Source organism: Tachysurus vachellii, chromosome 20 (genome assembly GCF_030014155.1).
Source record: "Tachysurus vachellii isolate PV-2020 chromosome 20, HZAU_Pvac_v1, whole genome shotgun sequence".
Taxonomy (NCBI): domain Eukaryota; kingdom Metazoa; phylum Chordata; class Actinopteri; order Siluriformes; family Bagridae; genus Tachysurus; species Tachysurus vachellii.
Genome location: NC_083479.1, coordinates 10,702,418 through 10,719,814, shown reverse-complemented (window position 1 = coordinate 10,719,814; position 17,397 = coordinate 10,702,418). Strand labels below are relative to the sequence as shown.

The 17,397-nt window shown below is 39.6% G+C and overlaps 2 protein-coding genes across 6 annotated transcripts in view; both read right to left on the bottom strand.

Annotated features, from left to right (window-relative positions):
• Nucleotides 1-671: 671 nt before the first annotated feature.
• On the bottom strand, nt 672-5,164 carry panx3 (pannexin 3). The gene is made up of 6 exons (XM_060896356.1): nt 5,120-5,164; nt 4,760-4,951; nt 2,783-2,925; nt 2,323-2,534; nt 1,438-2,171; nt 672-962 (listed from the first exon to the last, which is right to left on the bottom strand). The coding sequence occupies exons 2-6, from the start codon at nt 4,941-4,943 to the stop codon at nt 904-906; spliced, it is 1,332 nt and encodes a 443-aa protein (XP_060752339.1). The 5' UTR covers nt 4,944-4,951; nt 5,120-5,164; the 3' UTR covers nt 672-903.
• A 4,567-nt stretch (nt 5,165-9,731) lies between these two features.
• The window catches only part of pknox2 (pbx/knotted 1 homeobox 2), a 71,277-nt gene continuing 63,611 nt past the window's right edge, over nt 9,732-17,397 (bottom strand). For 3 of the 5 annotated variants that reach the window (XM_060896353.1, XM_060896352.1, XM_060896354.1), the window contains exons 9-12: nt 15,609-15,728; nt 15,325-15,401; nt 14,930-15,108; nt 9,732-11,270 (exon numbers count right to left, since the gene is read on the bottom strand). In XM_060896353.1, coding sequence (XP_060752336.1) covers nt 11,041-11,270; nt 14,930-15,108; nt 15,325-15,401; nt 15,609-15,728 — 606 coding nt within the window. In that variant the 3' untranslated portion in view covers nt 9,732-11,040. The remainder of the gene's footprint in view (nt 11,271-14,929; nt 15,109-15,324; nt 15,402-15,608; nt 15,729-17,397) is intronic. The other 2 variants (XM_060896351.1, XM_060896355.1) reach the window with 2 other exon arrangements.

Sequence of the window (17,397 nt, the reverse complement as noted above, 5' to 3'; positions counted from 1 at the left end):
TCTGAGTAACTGGCATCTGAATCAGCAATATGATTACAAATTGTTTTCAGTTTTAATTACAGAAACACAGACATACAAACCATGTTTGAAAAACACCAAAAAACTGAGGCAAATAAACAGATGTTTGGTTGATAGTATTTTTTTTTTTTTTTTTACATTTGATACCAAAACATATTTTATTTCCCTACGGTGAGTGCAAATCAGATTATGTGTTCAGTGTGAAAATCCCACCCTCAGTCTGTTTCTGCCTGTCTGTGTTTCAGTAACATGACAAATTGTGTCAACCTGACCTCATGGCAGATGCCTGGAATTGACAGTAATTATGAGTAATGAATGAGTTCAACAAAATTATTTGTCAGATACAGAGGATGGCTGATGCTTTCCATTCTAGATTGAGAACTTAAGTATTGTTTATTCAGGTTTATTTATAGATTGCATGTAAAATCAAGCAGAATCGATATGTCTCGCTTGATGTAGAATCAATTTACAATTCATCAGTTACAAATTACAAAATTACACCACAAACATTTATTTTCATTTAAAGTTCAATGTAAATTTTGTCACAAACAAAATGCTACACAAAAAAGAACACACAAAAAATAGATTTATAACAAAGACAGAAACAATGAAAGTATTAAAGAAAAAATCAAGACAAACTTCATGTGGTGAATTCTAATGGAGGCTTTTCGAAGGTTTCCTGAATATCCCTGAAGCACTTTGGTGTACAAGCATTTCCCTGACAGACCACCAATATAATCCATCCTGATCAAATAAAAGAACTGCCAATAAAAGAGCTTCATTAATTAATCTGCTTTAGACCTATTACTATACTAGAGGGGATGTGATTAGTCTACAGTGAATATGTGTCCCTTACAGGCATGGTTCAGTCCATTAATGGAAAGCTTAGCCAAAACAACATGATGTAGACTCCTCCAGTTCATGGTAGCCCTGGTGGTTAGGTTCTGAAAAAAGACAGAGAGGGCTGTTAGGGAAATCAAATCTACCATGAACTGTTTGCTTCTAAATTCTAAAGCCTCCTTCAGAATTTGTATTCCAAATACTTTTTATAAAAATAAAAAAAAAAGAAAAAAAAAGAAAAAAAAAATTTAAATCAGCAAAAAATTTGAGTCAGCAAAACATAATATACTAAATATAATAAACATAATATATAAAAAACGTAATACACACGAAAAGTTTTGTTTTATAATTTATTTAACAAAAGTGTTATGTGTTTATAATTATATTTACATTTACAATTGATCTAAAGTATATTCACACTGATATGTTTGAACCTAAAGCATCATTCTCTCTTAAGTTTTACATTAATAATGCCATGATGAAGAGTTCACTTGATTATTTTCTGAACATCCCATACGATATACACAATTATGCCCACTATCAGGATGCTCTTGAGTAGACAGATGAGACTAACTGTACCGAGTGTCATGTTCTCCTCCACCAGAGGGCGGTGTTCAGGGCAGTTCACCACATTCCCTCTGGCTGCCCCAAGCATGGTCATGATGTCCACTAGATTGTGTTTGCCCTCCTCTCTAGCCTCCCGTATCTCCTCCTCCAGTTCCTCAGCTGCTTCGGCAGCTTCCTCAACCTGCTCCTCTGTCAGCATGCCCTTACCCCTGTGCAAATGAGGCGGTGCTAGTGAGCACAAGGCCTTGAGTCGACCGTACGAATGCAGATGTGCCACATTAGCGCGCAGGAAGAGAAGAAGCACGTTCAAATCGTTCAACGGGCAGCCTAGCTTCTGACCACTGATCAGACCCAGTGCAGGAAGCACCTCATACAGTGAGAGGAAGCTGGTGTCCCAGCAGAAGAGACGCAGCATGCTGAACAGGACAATGGGGCCGAGCAGCATGTAGATGGCACCGTTAGCTATACTAATGACCTGGAACACCATCAGGCCACTGATCTTGCACTGCACCAGCATTGGAACCCAGATCTGGTCTTGGAGGATCCCGGTACGCATAAAGCAGCCAAACTCATCCTGCAGGAAGGCTGAGAGGTGGAAGTAGATCAGGTAAAGGCAGGAAGCTGACATAAATGTAAGCAAGAGGAAGCCACGCAGGAACAGCATGCTGACCAGGAAGTAGGAGCCATGCTTGTATTTCATGTATCTCTCCAGCAGAGGGTACTCAAAGTAACGTTTTTTCTTGGCTCTGGGAACAGAAATAGAACAATTTTAGTCTTTATTATTCCCTTTAAAGTTCCATATTAATATTTAAACACCTCAACTGTCTGGAATTACACATGATTATCTCAAGTGATAGGACACTCAAGAAGAAGATCAGAACTGTCTTTTCCTCTTACCTCTGCAACTCTGCCTGAAATTCGTATGGGTCTGTATTCTGTTTAAGCTCCACGATGCTCTGAGCCAAGCGCACTGAGCGGTTGTAAGACTTGTCCAGCTCATCAATTATAAAGAGCAGATCGGAGCCCAGAGTTGGCGTAGCCAGGAACTTCCAGATCAGTGCTGGAAGGTACATCATCATTGCCATGATAAGCAGGGAGTAGGGGAACATCTGAGGCATACAGAGGCACGCAATCAGCAAACAGAAACAGCTTAACCGAAAGGCCATCTCTTTATTAATATTGCTTTATAATGGTAATTATGTCAAAGCCTATTTTTGAATGAGACTTTAGTTTTTATTGTATTGTGTCCAAAAAAGGAAATTTAGCATGTATCCAGGAAATAAATGCTATATCTATATGCATTTCGAGCACTATATCTTTTTCTGGTAGCAGTAACTATATATACATTCAACCACACCTTATGAACCCACAGGGAACGTTCTTCAGAGTTTCCACTCTCATCAACCTCATGGTGCATCAGTGAATCCCAGCAATACATGTCTACATATGCAGCCTGCTTCACTGTGAAGTTGCTGGGAGGAAAACAGCTAACCTGTGAACCTACAAATGCAAAAAAGCATTACAATAAAAATTTGATTTTAGCTTTACCTCCTAGACAAAGTTTATGTGTAGCCCTAAATACAGTTGACAGGCTGATCTTACGCTCTGACCCCAATGTCCTTAAAAGCTGGGAAATGTAAAGAACATAATTCAACTGCCCTTCATTTAAGTCTATATGTAACATAGATTGTCATTTTAGTGCAAAACTGTAACCAGGATATCTTGATGAATTAATTTTCATCAGCTGAAATGTTAAAATAATGGTCAGAAGCAACTGGACTGGCAAATTTATAACTGCAGTTTTTTTCCCCCAGGAACACATCTGGTGTAAACCGCAGCAGCAAGAGAAACACACTGTAGTATTTCTGCTGAGGTTGAGTATGCCGATGGGCAACAAGGGTGGGTCCCTAACACTCACAAAAAGCCAAGCTCATGCTTTTTATAGACTATTTAAACACTAGTCTGTTCCTCTGAACCTTACAATCAACCTCCAGTGTGCATAACATTCACTACAGCCATCCTTATTATGGAAGAGTACACTGTAGTGTCCATTTTATCCCAGACTTTGAAGAATAAAAAAACTCTTACTGTCTTTTTTTCATTTTGTATTTTATTTTTGCAAAGTGAAGACAGCTAAAGATGTTTCTTAATCAAGGTCTACAAAATGTGTGAAAATTAAATTAATTAGATATCAACGATTTGCTTGAAATAAAAAAAAGTTTCTCTCTTAAATAGCTGTACTTTGTAAACAAGTATCACATGTGACCAGGGATGGAATTTTATCCAAATGTAAAGAACTTAGCTTGCGATGCACGTCCATTGCTTTAATTAGCATATCCTCTAGTTAGACTGAAATAGAGAACTGGGAAAGAGCAGGCTGACTGTAATTACAGACTCTTGTCATCTTTCCACGTCTCTCTTAATCATCCTCGTGCCAATTAACATCTGTGTGAACTGATTGCAGACCAACTCCAGGGGAACTGATTGCAACGTCAGCTGCCTCCACTGCAACTGACAGCTTCTTTTAGCAATTGGCTGTCTAGGGAGGTCTAGCAATATAGCACTGTTTATTTCAAACCCACCACAAGCCTGTCAGGTGAGGATTCCTACAAAATATTAACATTGGGCAAAAAGTTATTAAATAATTTCGATTTACATTCCACATCTTGTCAAATCAATTTCCATATAGCATGTGAAATCAAAGTTGACATTTAATTAACTTTGCATCAACGTAATTTTATGGGTATGTGGACTCTCAAGACAGCTTAAGCCACATTAGTCAAATATATTTGAGATTTTGATATTTGGATATCAAGATTCATCTTCAGCAGGTAGTCAGCAGGCGACATTAGCCTCAACATTAACCCCTTTAGACAACACTCTTCATCACTAAGAGCAATTTTCTCTAAGAGGAATAGATTATTGTGCTCCCATTTATTTTATTTCAACACTACTAATTCTAACAATCCATTCATTTTTAGTATGCTATTTAAAAGTTTTATCCTGTTCAGGCTTGTGGTGGATGCAGAGCCTTTCTCAGGCACACTGGACATGTGGCAGGGGCATTCAAGCATTGCAGACAAATTATACTGTACAATAAGTTTAAAAGATCTTCCAAGAATTTGTGTTGAACATAATTATATCTTCATGTATCTTTTTTTATACCAATGAATATTCCTTAAAGTGAAGTTCAGACATTCTGGGGCATGTTTGTTATTGGGGATAAAAAGCATTTAATTATCAAATGAAATAAAATAAAATGCAATGATTTCTAACATTTATACCCTATGAACAGATGTTGTTGATTATGAACACAATAAAAAAAAAAACTCACCAACTGAGATCTCTCGAGCAAATGCCCAAGACACCAGCATTAGAGGAAGTCCCACAGATACAAATTTTATGACTTTGTCTAGGGGCAGCTCCAACTCCAGGTGACGAATGCGGTTGTCTACATTGCTGTTCTGAAGCAGTGCATCAGACAGCACAGCCTGTGCAGCTGTCTTAGCAATTGACATGTCCACAACTGTTAAGCAGAAGATACAGTGTTAACTACTTTTGTTCTCTCTATGTAAATTCCAGATTATATATTTTGCCACCATGGAACCCCATACATCTCCATATTTATTTCATTAATGACCTGAGTTCCCTAACCCACACTGTGTTAGGAATAAAAGGGATTCAAATACAGTACCTTCAGTTCTCCTGCTGAAGTGAATGTTAAGTATGCCATGCAGTGGTGACCTGGTCCTGAGGCTGGGGAGGACAAAGATGCTGGCGAAGCCTTTAAATAGTGGAGGAGGGCCCGACCAAAATGGGAGGCAGAACAGGACAGGGTTAAGGGGTAATTAAAGGAGTTATAGAGCTCTCTGGAGCTTGATGGAGTAACAGTGAGAGAAGCAGAAGAGCAATTAGAGAGAGAGAGAGAGAGAGAGAGAGAGAGAGAGAGAGAGAGAGAGAGAGAGAGAGAGAATAAAGAAGGGTGGAGGCAGCAGTCCAGCAGATCCCTAACGTACTCATCAAGCCAGTGGCTCCCATCCACTTCAAACCTGGCCAGTTCTGTGGCTTTTCCTGCCTCTGTCATTGCCCTCGCTATTTATGCACTGCCGCCCCAAGTAGACCTACCGCTTTACTGCACAAGCATGAGAAATCTGGAGAACTGCCACAAAGATAGTTATTTCAGTGCTGCACTCAGGACTTCAAATATTTCTATATATTTGAGTATAAAAGAGTTTAAGAGGGCTGTATTACACAAGAGCTCCTGAACACTTGTGTGAAAACTCAGCAAACTTGTTTTTTTCCTTCTGAATGTGTGCCAGGCATGTTCTCTTTATGGCTATGTCATCTTTTTTTTCTTTCCCTTTTAATTCTAATACAAACAATGAACCTTATAGTTCATATTCATATCATTTTGTAAAGAAAATAACATTATAGGATGTGCTGTTGTAGGAGAATAAACAAGGGCAGGTTTCACACTCACCCGTTGCACACTGATTAAATGTTATGAGCATCCACCATACAAGACCTTGGGAATGATTTGTTACTAAGGAAACAGTAGCATGTTAGAATGAGTGCATTAAGTGAATTGAATTACACCCAGCACTAACAGAGCTGCTTTTACAGAGAAATAATCAACACCATCTGACCAACCACATCTGAGAAGTGATAGTTTTAGTTGAAATAGGGTTACTTTTAGTTTTGTAGGACATGTATTATTCAAGTCAAATCAAGTCAAATTTTATTTGTAAAACACATTTGAAAACAATAATGGTTTAGTGCTGTATGTAGCATTATTTAACATCACAAGAATATCATAAGACAAGGAATAAAAATCAGTTTTAAGAGAAACCTGATTCCAATTTCTCATAAGGTAACAGGAGACAGTCAGAAGAAGCTGGTTACAAGATCTTATCACTGTATACAGTAGGAGAGTAAGGGTGGAGAAGGTCAATAGACATTATCTTAGACATAATTTGTCATTTGTGGCTCTTTGAGTTCCTTCTATCTCTATGTTACATTTACATCTATCCAAATGATTGGATTGTACATGTTTTTTATTTCTGCATCACATCCTGGATCACTGCCAAGTCTTCATCTGGCTTAATGCTTGAAATGGATACTGAAGTCAGACAGGATATAAGCATCCATTAAATAAATACACAGATCAGCCATAACATTAAACCCACATGCCTTATATTGTGTATGTTCCCTTTGTGCCACTCGAACAGCTCTTACCCAAAGAGGCATGGACTCCACAAGACTTAAGACTAGAGGTGCATTGTAGTATCTGGCACCAAGGCATTAGCAGTAGATCCTTTATATCCTATGAGTTGTAAGGTGGGGTCTCCATGGATTGGTCTTGTTTGCGCAGAACATTTCACAGATGCTCGATCAGATTGAGATTTAGGGAATCTGGAGGCCAAGTCAAGACCTTGAACTCTTCATGTTGCGCAAATCATTCCTGAACTATATTTATAGTGTGGCAGGGAGCATTATTCTGCTGAAAGAAGCCACTACCATTAGGGAATACTGTTGCCTTGAAGGGGTGTACTTGGTCTGCAGCAGTGTTTAGGAAGGTGGTATATCCACATGAATGCCAGGGCCAAAGATTTCCCAGCGGAACATTGCCCAGAGCAATGCAATCACACTGTTTCTGTAGTACTGTTATTTATGTCAGTGGTTTTAATGTTATGGCTGACTATTGTATGTGTAATTGTTTAAGAAAGTCACATAAGATAGTAGCTTTATTTCTTTGTTAAAACTGTAATAGCAATGCCATTGTCATATCTTCCTGATAATGTACACCATTTCCCTTCATTCAGTCACACCAGGAATAACATAAAGGACATGTTTCCAATCTTGTCTTCAAGGAAGTATAGGTACTTTTTCTCTACTATTGTTCTTAGTAAAAGGTTCTGACCTAGAGTACATCAAACTCAGAAGCACAACACTTAAAGATCAAATGTCACACACAAACAGGAAGTGATGTTTAACTTAACTAAACACTCCTAACTACACCCTTACTATAGATGTCCTGAAATGTAAACCAGATTTGCACAGAATAGTCTGTAATCTCAGGGGTTTAAGGGCAAATTAGGAAACATCTGTACCCTGATATATAACATCTGCAATCATTCTACAAAACATCACTGCCACCACCTGACTCCACCTAAAACATCTGAGTCAACATGCAGTGTTTGTAAAATTCAAGAAATATATAAAGCTGATATATTTTTTGTTTTTGTGGAATCTTAGGATTAATTCTTATCTGATTTTATGTAACTGAATCGTTTGTATTATAGTGCAGACTTATCATCTGTACCAGCAAAGCTCCTCTAAACCACTAAACAGAAACAGATGATTGTGAATTTGGAGATTTGGCACAGAAATATAAAGAGTAAACATAGAAGATTCAATCAATTTTGAATGTGCTGTGCTCTTTTTTTAATTTATTTATAAATTTTTTGTAGAAGTTTCATGAAGAATGAGCAGGTTTATAAACTCTGTGTGTCACACTGAGACAGCTACATGGATATACAGAGGTGAAAGCAGAGATATGACTTTGTCCGGATGTTCTCTCACTCACTCATTTTCTAGCGCTTATCCGAACTACCTCGGGTCACAGGGAGCCTGTGCCTATCTCAGGCGTCATTGGGCATCAAGGCAGGATACACCCTGGACGGAGTGCCAACCCATCGCAGGGCACATACACACTCTCATTCACTCACACAATCACACACTACGGACAATTTTCCAAAGTTGCCAATCACCCCAAAAAGAAATGTCTTTGGACTGGGGGAGGAAACCGGCGTACCCGGAGGAAACCCCCGAGGCACGGGGAGAACATGCAAACTCCACACACAAGGCGGAGGCAGGACTCGAACCCCCAACCCTGGAGGTGTGATGCGAACGTGCTAACCACTAAGCCACTGTGCTCCCCTTTGTCCGGATGTTACTTTTAGTTAATTGTGATTTATTTATTTGAAATTATTTACAGTTACATTTTAAATAAAAGATAATGTGAGTTTGATTTTAGACATTGAGCAGAATTTTTTATTTGTCATGCTTCGGTCATGTTTTAACAATGATATCCGACTCTTTTTGTTTGTTTGTTTGTATAAAAATTTATAAAAAAAGCTACAGTAATTTAGTTTTATTTTATATAAACCGCCTTTTTACACCCTTTTTTAAATTGAATTCTACTGCTTAGAATTGAAATATATAAAGTTAGAAGTTGTATAAGATTGAATCTCATTCAGGGTCAAATTTGCATAATTTATTACTTTAAAATCACAACATGACCATATATTGTACCAATTTCAAAATAAAAGATGCTGTAGATTTTATTTTTGTGCTAAAATAATTTAATTGAAACTTTTTCATTCATGGAATCATTCATACCACTTGAAATTATTGTAGATCAATCTGAACTGTCTTGGATTTTGTCCATTATTAAGCCCCCTGTATAGTAATATACATCACATTAAGTGTAAGTATTTTTAGGTCAGGAGGGTGACGGAGAGTTAAGGCATGTACCAATCACAAACTAATGAAGAGCCAACCTTAATTCTGATGTGAGTCTTATGAATTCATGCATGAATAATGACCCCCTTAAGTACATGTTTCTTAGTATGTATTTTAATTAACATCTAGTGCTAAACTAAATAAAACAAGAATTGAATATGAACTAAATGAGCCTTTAAAATTGTTTATAGAATTTGTCATATGCAGGTGCATACACAATTATTTTTGGGTGGTAGTGGATTGCTTTCTTCTTTCACATTAATCCTTTTTATCAAACAAATAATAAACACCAATAATTTAATCTCAACCCATTTGGTGTCATTCTCTATCCACTTATCTTCAAATCCTTCTGTAGTACAAGTCGGTGCTCCGGGTGCCTCTGGGACTCCTTTCCCCACAAGGGTGAATAATTTGAAATGATGCACCTTCAATTCATATTCTTTCTTATAAAGGATGTTTTATTTCATTTTTAATTAATGCAACACATATTTAAGGTGGTTGTCATTCGTGCATGAATTCATATGACTCGTGTTGTAGTTAGATTTAGCTCTTTGTTAGTTCGCACTTGTACCTTAGTACATGCTTTAACTCATCATTAGTTCATATTCAAGTAAGCATTAATTCAGTTATCAAATAATTGATCCTTATTTTACTTATTTTATTATATAGCTGAGAACAACCCATAATATTCTGCAAAAGCATCTTTAATCATCTTTCTTTTTTACAGCTCAGCTAGCCCCTGCTTTTTAAATGCCTTTTTGAAGTGAAGGTTAGACAAGGACATACAGTAAATAAGCAATAATGAGCAGGTTATTCGGCTTGGATATTCACTCTGGATGTAATGAATCCTTTCCATTCCTAACCCAGAAATCAATAAACAGTAAGTTACACAAGAAGGCAACGCTACACCGCATCCACTAAAATTATCTCTTTTAATTATCAAAAATGGTCTATTGAAACACAATAGATCATGACAACAATGTGTACAAACAAAATAAAAATTTCCCCTATCATTACTTGCTCTGGAAGAACCATTTAAAAACAACCAAGAAAAAGAAAATGAGAAACGTACTTCACAAGACCGACTCCAATAACATTCAATAACAGCTTCTCTCATCTCTAAACATCACATCGGAAACAGCTGCTTTATTCTGGAGACTGATTTAAACCAAAACCGTTCAGGAATATCTTTACAGTTTCTGTCCTTCACAGAAAAATTCGCAGAGGGCTTCCAGCAGCTGAAATTCTCTGTAAAATTGACTTCCTTCCTGCAGTATTTCTCGAGTAAACATCACAAAGACGTCTGAGGGCAGGAAGGACCCACTGGTTTATTTTCCTCCATAAATGAAATGCTTAATGTGCCATGTTGTCTCTCTCCATATTTTCTTTGTCATGAGGAGAAAAGTTTGTCGGCTGCAAGTTCCAGGCAGTTGGCCTTCAGTGCCATTCAGAATTGTATCATCCAGGCAAATGAGAATCCTCCCAAGTGCAACATCGTTGATCGAAAACCTAAAACATAAATATCAAGCAACTGCGCAAATGCATCGTAGTTGAAGGTGTGTGCTTTGTGTTGTCGAGTCTTTAACAATGATTTTTTTGTTTGTTTTTCTTTCTTTTCTTTTATTATTTTAAAACTCAGTATTGAATACTGATGCTAGCAAAGTATTACAATTTGAAAACTCATGCCCAGAAAGCCACCTGGAAAAATGGATGATAACGTTCCCTGTTAATGATGTGTAAAAAATATCATGCTGTGAGTTTCACCCAAAAGCGAAAGAGATGAGTGGGACAAAATAAGCTATGGATTCATGAACATTAACATTACACAGAGGATTTTGTTAATATAACTAAAGCTTCTATTTATTCTCCCAGTATATAACATTTAAATGTATGGTCAATGTGTGTGCATTCATTAATTTTCCTAAATTGTACAAATAAATTCAGTAATTATTGTAATTTATTCACAGCTCATTATTTTGCAAATCTCCCTTGTCTAATTCAAAGTTCCAAAGCACTTAAGTGTCCAATGGAAACCTCTGGGGCATGGTTTAAAACATGTCAGGTCAGTGATGTCATTTCCTGCATCTGTCTCTACTCCAGTCCCTCGCTGTGGTCAAGGCGCAGATCTCTCCTGACGGACAGGTGCCTTTCATCCTCTTCATCTTCATCCTCATCCTCCATTCCTTCCTCATCCTCCTCTTCCTCTTCTTCATCATCTGTGCCGTCCATGGAGTCCTCGGCTCCCGCCAACATGGCCTGTTGCATAGCCAGAGTGGCCGAGTCAGAGGAGAGAGGCTGCAGGCTGTCTATACCCAGGGAACCTAACACACACGAAGAGAGAGCGATATGGATCAGTGCGATCCCATAAAACAGACAGAAATTGCTCAAACACCCTACCCCGAGACATTGCAGTCAAAAAAACAACAAAAAAAATAAATGAATTTGATTAAATAAATTAAATATTTGGAATGAATATAGATTTAACTCCTTGGATTCTTCACTTGGAGGTGATTGTTTCTTGATAAGTGTATGAGACTCTATGAAATTAATTCTAGCTTTTAATTCTAATGTTAATATTATTTAATACTTTATTATTTATTCTAAGACGGTCTCACAGTTACAGATGACCTAACAATAATTCATTCATTCATCTTCAATAACCACTTTTTATTCCATATATCACAGGAATACTGGGTGTGAGGCAGGAAAATACCCTGGATGTCATGTCAGTCAGTTGAAGGACACAGTGAGCATGTACAAAACTTCTCACAGGCAGTAACTCAAGCTCAGGATCAACACTATTGAAATGAGGCAGTGCTGTTTCTTATGATATCATTCCTATAAAATTCCTACCAACTAGGACACCTGGACTTTTTTTGGACTCAACACACATTTCCGCTGCCAGATTTTTATAGATTTATTTTTTTGCACAACATATATTGCACTATTGCAAATGTCAGCACATCTGTAATTTATTCATAATAGTCACACTGTTCTACAACATCTGGGTTCATATACAGTGGATTTGGAAAGTAATCAGACGCCCTTCAGTTTTTAAATTCTATAACTTTTAATCAGCAAAGGGTCTGATATCAGGATAATACCCGGACTTTTTATTTGTACCATATGTTTTTGTTTTTTGCCCCGCCCTTGTTTAATTCCTTCCCACCTCAGCACACCCGTTTTCTTCATGTTGTTTGTTTGGGAGAAGAGCATTCCCGGTTGGCTCTCGAGGGGGCCGGCTGTGTGCATTGCAAGGGATTCCCTCTGCGCAACCACCAATCCCGCACCGGCTTCGATCATGGGGTTCGCAGGTTGAGTTAGCAGAAGTGGAGCAAGAGATGGGTCTTTCCTCTTTCCCTCTGAGGAGGCCTGGAGAGGAAGTTAGTGTTGTCTGTTCTAAGCTTGACAACCGCTTTCTGACTTCAGGCCACAGGCCACCTCGATGCAGGCAGCTGCCGTTTTTCTCCAGACCTCTATGCCGAGGTCTTGTCAACGCAGTGAGTACTGTCGTCGACAGGCACCAGGAGGTGATTCATAGAGTTTATCCCTCACCGCGGTGAGCAACCTGGGCCATCTTCCAGCCGCACCCAACCCCCTCCTAGCTCACTCAAAGCAGTGAAAAGGTAGGCTAAGACTAGGGAGGCGTGCCTTAGGTCTGTCATTTTGGCCAGGCGGACTAAGAAGGAATTTTGATGCGTCCTTTTCAGGAAGGCTGAAACGCTTCTAGCACTTTGGGTACAGATCTGTGCCCGCTCCACTTCCTTGCACAGATCTGTTTTTCAGGAAGGCCGAAACGCTTCTAGCACTTTGGGTACAGATCTGTGCTCGCTCCTCTTCCTTGCACAGATCTGGATCCTAGGTAAGCACCTGCCAGTGCACGGTTTGTGACAATAGACCTCAAAGACGCTTATTTTCACATAGGCATTTTGCCAGAGTACAGGAAGTTCCTCAGGTTCACTTTTGGGAGCAAAGCGTACCAGTATTGTGTTCTTCCTTTTAAACTAGCCCTTTCACCTTGCACATTTACGAAGTACATGGACGCTGCCCTTGCACCACTGCAGCTCCAGGGCATCCGTGTGCTGAATTACCTGGACGACTGGCTCATTATGGCCCAGTCGAAGGCTATGGCGGCCAGTCATCAAGATGCTGTGCTTGCCCATATGAGGTCTCTAGGCCTCAGGTTGAACCCATAAAAGTGTGTGCTTTCTCCTTCTCAGAGAACAACCTTTCTGGGGTAGTTTGGGACTCCACCACGATGCAGGCATGTCTGTACCCCGATCGGGTGGCTTCCATCTTGTCAGCAGTGCAAGCTATTCGGGTAGGCCGAAGCCTCTCTGTCACTGAGGCACAGCTCTGGCTCAGGGGTGCGGGATTCACCCTCACAAACCCCTCAGGTTTATAAGGGTTACATGCTGTGGGAATCATACCATTCTTATGTGAAAAAGACCCCGGTTCCTGCCCTTGGGTCCCACTCTAGGGGCGTGTCACCATCGCAGGACTTTTTTTGACAGACGCCTCACTTTCGGGCTGGGGAGAGGCCTTGGATGGGAGGGTCTATGGGAGGGCCCTTATCTCTCATGGCACAGAAATTTGGGCAGAGACCAGGTTTCTTTCACTGAGAGCGATTTTCATTTCAAAGCATGTAAATCGGGAGGCAGATGTACTGTCTAAGCAGGTGGTGAGGCCTGGGGAGTAGCAAATTTTTCAGCCGGGTGGAAGTGGATCTGTTCGCCTCCAAGGAGTCGACCCACTGCCCGCTGTGGTTTTCCCCCTCTGGGCCTAGCGGTGCAAAGCGGTGGTACGGTGATGCCCCCAGTAGCTCTTCACCCGCAAGTCCTAGCCGGAGTGCGCCACGACCGAGTCAAACTTCTCCTAGTTGCTCCTCATTGGCCTTCTCAATTTTGGTTCATGGACCTAGGCTCCCTCCTGTACGGCACTCCATGGGAGGTTCCCGTCAAGAAGGATCTCCTCTCTCAGGCGCAGGGGCAATTCTAAAGCTCTGAGTTTGGCCCCTGAGGGGGACCAGTTCCTAGAGGCAAGCCTCTCATCTGAGGTGACAGAGACTCTATTGAATGCTGGGCTCCCTCCACTAGGAAGCTGTATGCTCTAAAGTGGAGGCTTTTTCGCATTTGGTGCGATGAATGCTGTCAGAATCCAGTTCACTGCCCGGTCGGTAGAGTGCTGGAGTTCCTGCAGTCTTACTTTTCTTTTCTACTTTAAAGGTGTATGTGAAAGGAGGTCTGAATACTTTCCGAATCCACTGTATACATTTTTATATTTTTCCATATACTTTACATATCCCTTTCCCATCTGTGTAATAAACTCTAATTTTATTTAAATTAGATTCTTCTGCTATTTTTATTCTTTTCAGTTTTATTCTTCTCGATTCTATTTTTAGGACACAGACAGCTGCCAACATTTGCAGGTGTTTTTTTTGTTTTGTTTTGTTTTGTTTTGGTTTGGTTTGGTTTGGTTTTGTGTGTGTGTGTGTGGGGGGGGGGGGGGGGGGGGGTTGCAGGGGGACTGTTTATGAAACTTATTTCTTTATATGTTGCTACTGGTTGCTTGAAGTATGTATGTATGTATGTATGTATGTATGTATGTATGTATGTATGTATGTATGTATGTATGTATGTATGTACTGTATGTAATCTAGCAATCTATCTATCTATCTATCTATCTATCTATCTATCTATCTATATGTTTTCATCAGATGATTGTTCCTGTCTAAACACACAGGGTTGTATGTACTGTATGCTTGAAGACTAATGTTTAATCTGATGCTGTTTCCAATGTGTTAAAGTAACAAAAGCAGCATTATGACTGCACACATTGGAGCTCCTGAACTGGATCCAGTAAACAAACACAATTATTTCCTCACCATCTGTTCTATATCTATAATAATGACACCTACATTTAAATGAGGCCTGTGCTTGAGTTATGACTGTTATGGAAGTACGGTGTTAGAAGCACTAACTGTCTGAATTGTTAGCAGAATGAGAGCCATGTGTCTGCAGCACACCAGCCACGATGGAGTCAGGCCAGAAACGCTGTGTTGGTCTGTGCTGAGACTTCATCTTCTTGGTTTTAGGAGTAGGATCAGGGTTACTGGCATCCAGCATGGGCTGTAGAATACGCCTGCGTGCATTAATAAACCTTAGAAAACAAGACAAGACAAAAACAAAAACAATTATAAAGAAATAGTTGTTTTTGGTTACTGCATTGACAGAAACATGCATTGATAATTGAACACTAGATGGTGCCATGTTGCTGCGTATTATTGTGAAAGACTCCACACTCCTACAACATAACAAAACAGGAAGGAGGCAGGTGTTATTGAAGGAGTTGAGATGCTTTTACTTTTAATCTTACCAGTTGTTTACTTGTAATAAGGTGAGGTTGGTTTGTGCGGCAATCTGTCTTTTCTCATCTTCTGTAGGATAAGGGTGCTAAAAACAACAGCAACAACAACAAATATTAATAGATTTTACATACAGCTTAAAATAACACAGTTCCACTAGTCTTTGTACATCCTCTGCTCCAAATTTTATGTATAAAGCTACAACTGCTGTTAAAATACTGCAAAAATCAAATTTTCTTTCCTAATATGCGATGAAAGAAAGGAGTAGACAGTGCTACATATTTATCCCACACACCATGAGATGCTGGAAGAGCCAGGAGCGCATGATATTTGTGGCATGTTTGGGAAGGACTCCCCTCTTGTTCTTCGACTTCTTATCATCACTGTCCAAGAGTGAGGCGAGGTCCAGGTTCACCTAAGATTTCACACAAATACAGAGAGTGAAGGAATGAGTTAAAGGGAAAGACAGCATTAAAGAAGTGTGAAAAGTAAAATGAGAGGAAGAGACCGAAGATGGCAAGTGTGAGGGCACCAGAAAGCAGGCATGAGGAAGAAAGAGACAAACAGTAAGAGAAAGACAAAGAGAGAGAGACAGAGAGAGAGAGAGAGAGAGAGAGAGAGAGAGAGAGAGAGAGAGAGAGAGAGAGAGAGAGAGAATTTGAAAGGGTAAGAAAAAGAGATGGAGACAGAGAGAGAAGGAGGGAGGGATAGTTGTTGCCACGGAAACAAAGAGTCGCCACTTGCAGTTCCTTTGGCAGGGGCAGAAATGCCCTCAGTCACCATAGCAACGCAATCGGAGTAATGATACCTAAAATTAAAGGCGTGGAAGGAGCAAGCATTTATGGAGGCCTTTCATCACAAAGAGTGGCACGACAAATCTCTTTTAAATCAAACCTCAAACCTACATCACTGCAACAGGACACACAACCAGCTGTAGACACAAACAGGCAGTAAACACAGTGAAAGGAATAGCACGTGTGTGTGTGTGTGTGTGTGTGTGTGTGTGTGTGTATTTGAAGGACTCACAATCACATATTTAACTACACAGGCCAAAAGATTCAAATGAGTTAAATATTATCATGCGATTTTTGTCCTAGATATCGTCCTCGGCCAGTGTGCAGTATTAACATTTCAGAGCAGTTTCAGATGCATAACCCAGCACAGCCTTGCATGTTGATAAATAAGCAAATAAAAATGAATGTGGATTTTTTTTTTTCGTGGGTGGTGGTGGTGGTGGGGGGGGGGTCATTTACACTTTAGTCGTGAAGAAGGATTCATTTATGCCAATGCCTCAACAGAAAGTTATAAAAAGCTAAAGCCTCCTGCTGATTTTCAAATAAATAAATAATAATCAAGCAAAAAAATAAAAAGATCTCAACATTATATTTGCAGCTGGATGTCATGTGACTTCATTCCCTCCCCCACATACACATATACACGTATACACACGCGCCTCAGTTCTAGGAGTGTGTGCTCCAGGAAGCAGGGTGAATTAATTGGAGGCTCCACGCAGGGCTGTCATTACTGAGTGCGTGTTGGCGACGTGGTTATGGGTTGAGTTTTTTACCTAGCATATGTGTAGAGGAGACTGTGTGACCTGTGTAATCACCCCAGCTACAACTGTCTGAGAAAGTCTCACTCATTTGTCTGCTGCTCTACACACTCTCTCTCACACGCACACAAACAGCCATCTGCTCCACAACCAACTGTTGTAGAATGATATCTAATAATGCTGGAGAATTTTATGAAATTGTATGTTGTGGAATTTATGTTTTTACGCAACACACAACACAATTGGCATTAGGCAGTAGCTAGACGTATATGGTAATGCAACTAGCTTATTGTGTCTAGTAAAAAGTGTTTTACAAAACAAAATGTGTCAGCAGAATAATATGTTAATATCACAGTTGATTTTCCTTAGTTGGACGTAGCTAACTAATTTTCTTACTAGATTCTAGTGTACTTAGCTATTTTATCAAAAAAGGCTAGTTTGGATATAGCTTAGCTGCATACAAAAACAATGACGATGAGGAATGAACACAAATAAACTCTTTATTGAAATCAACATGCAGACACTTAAAATG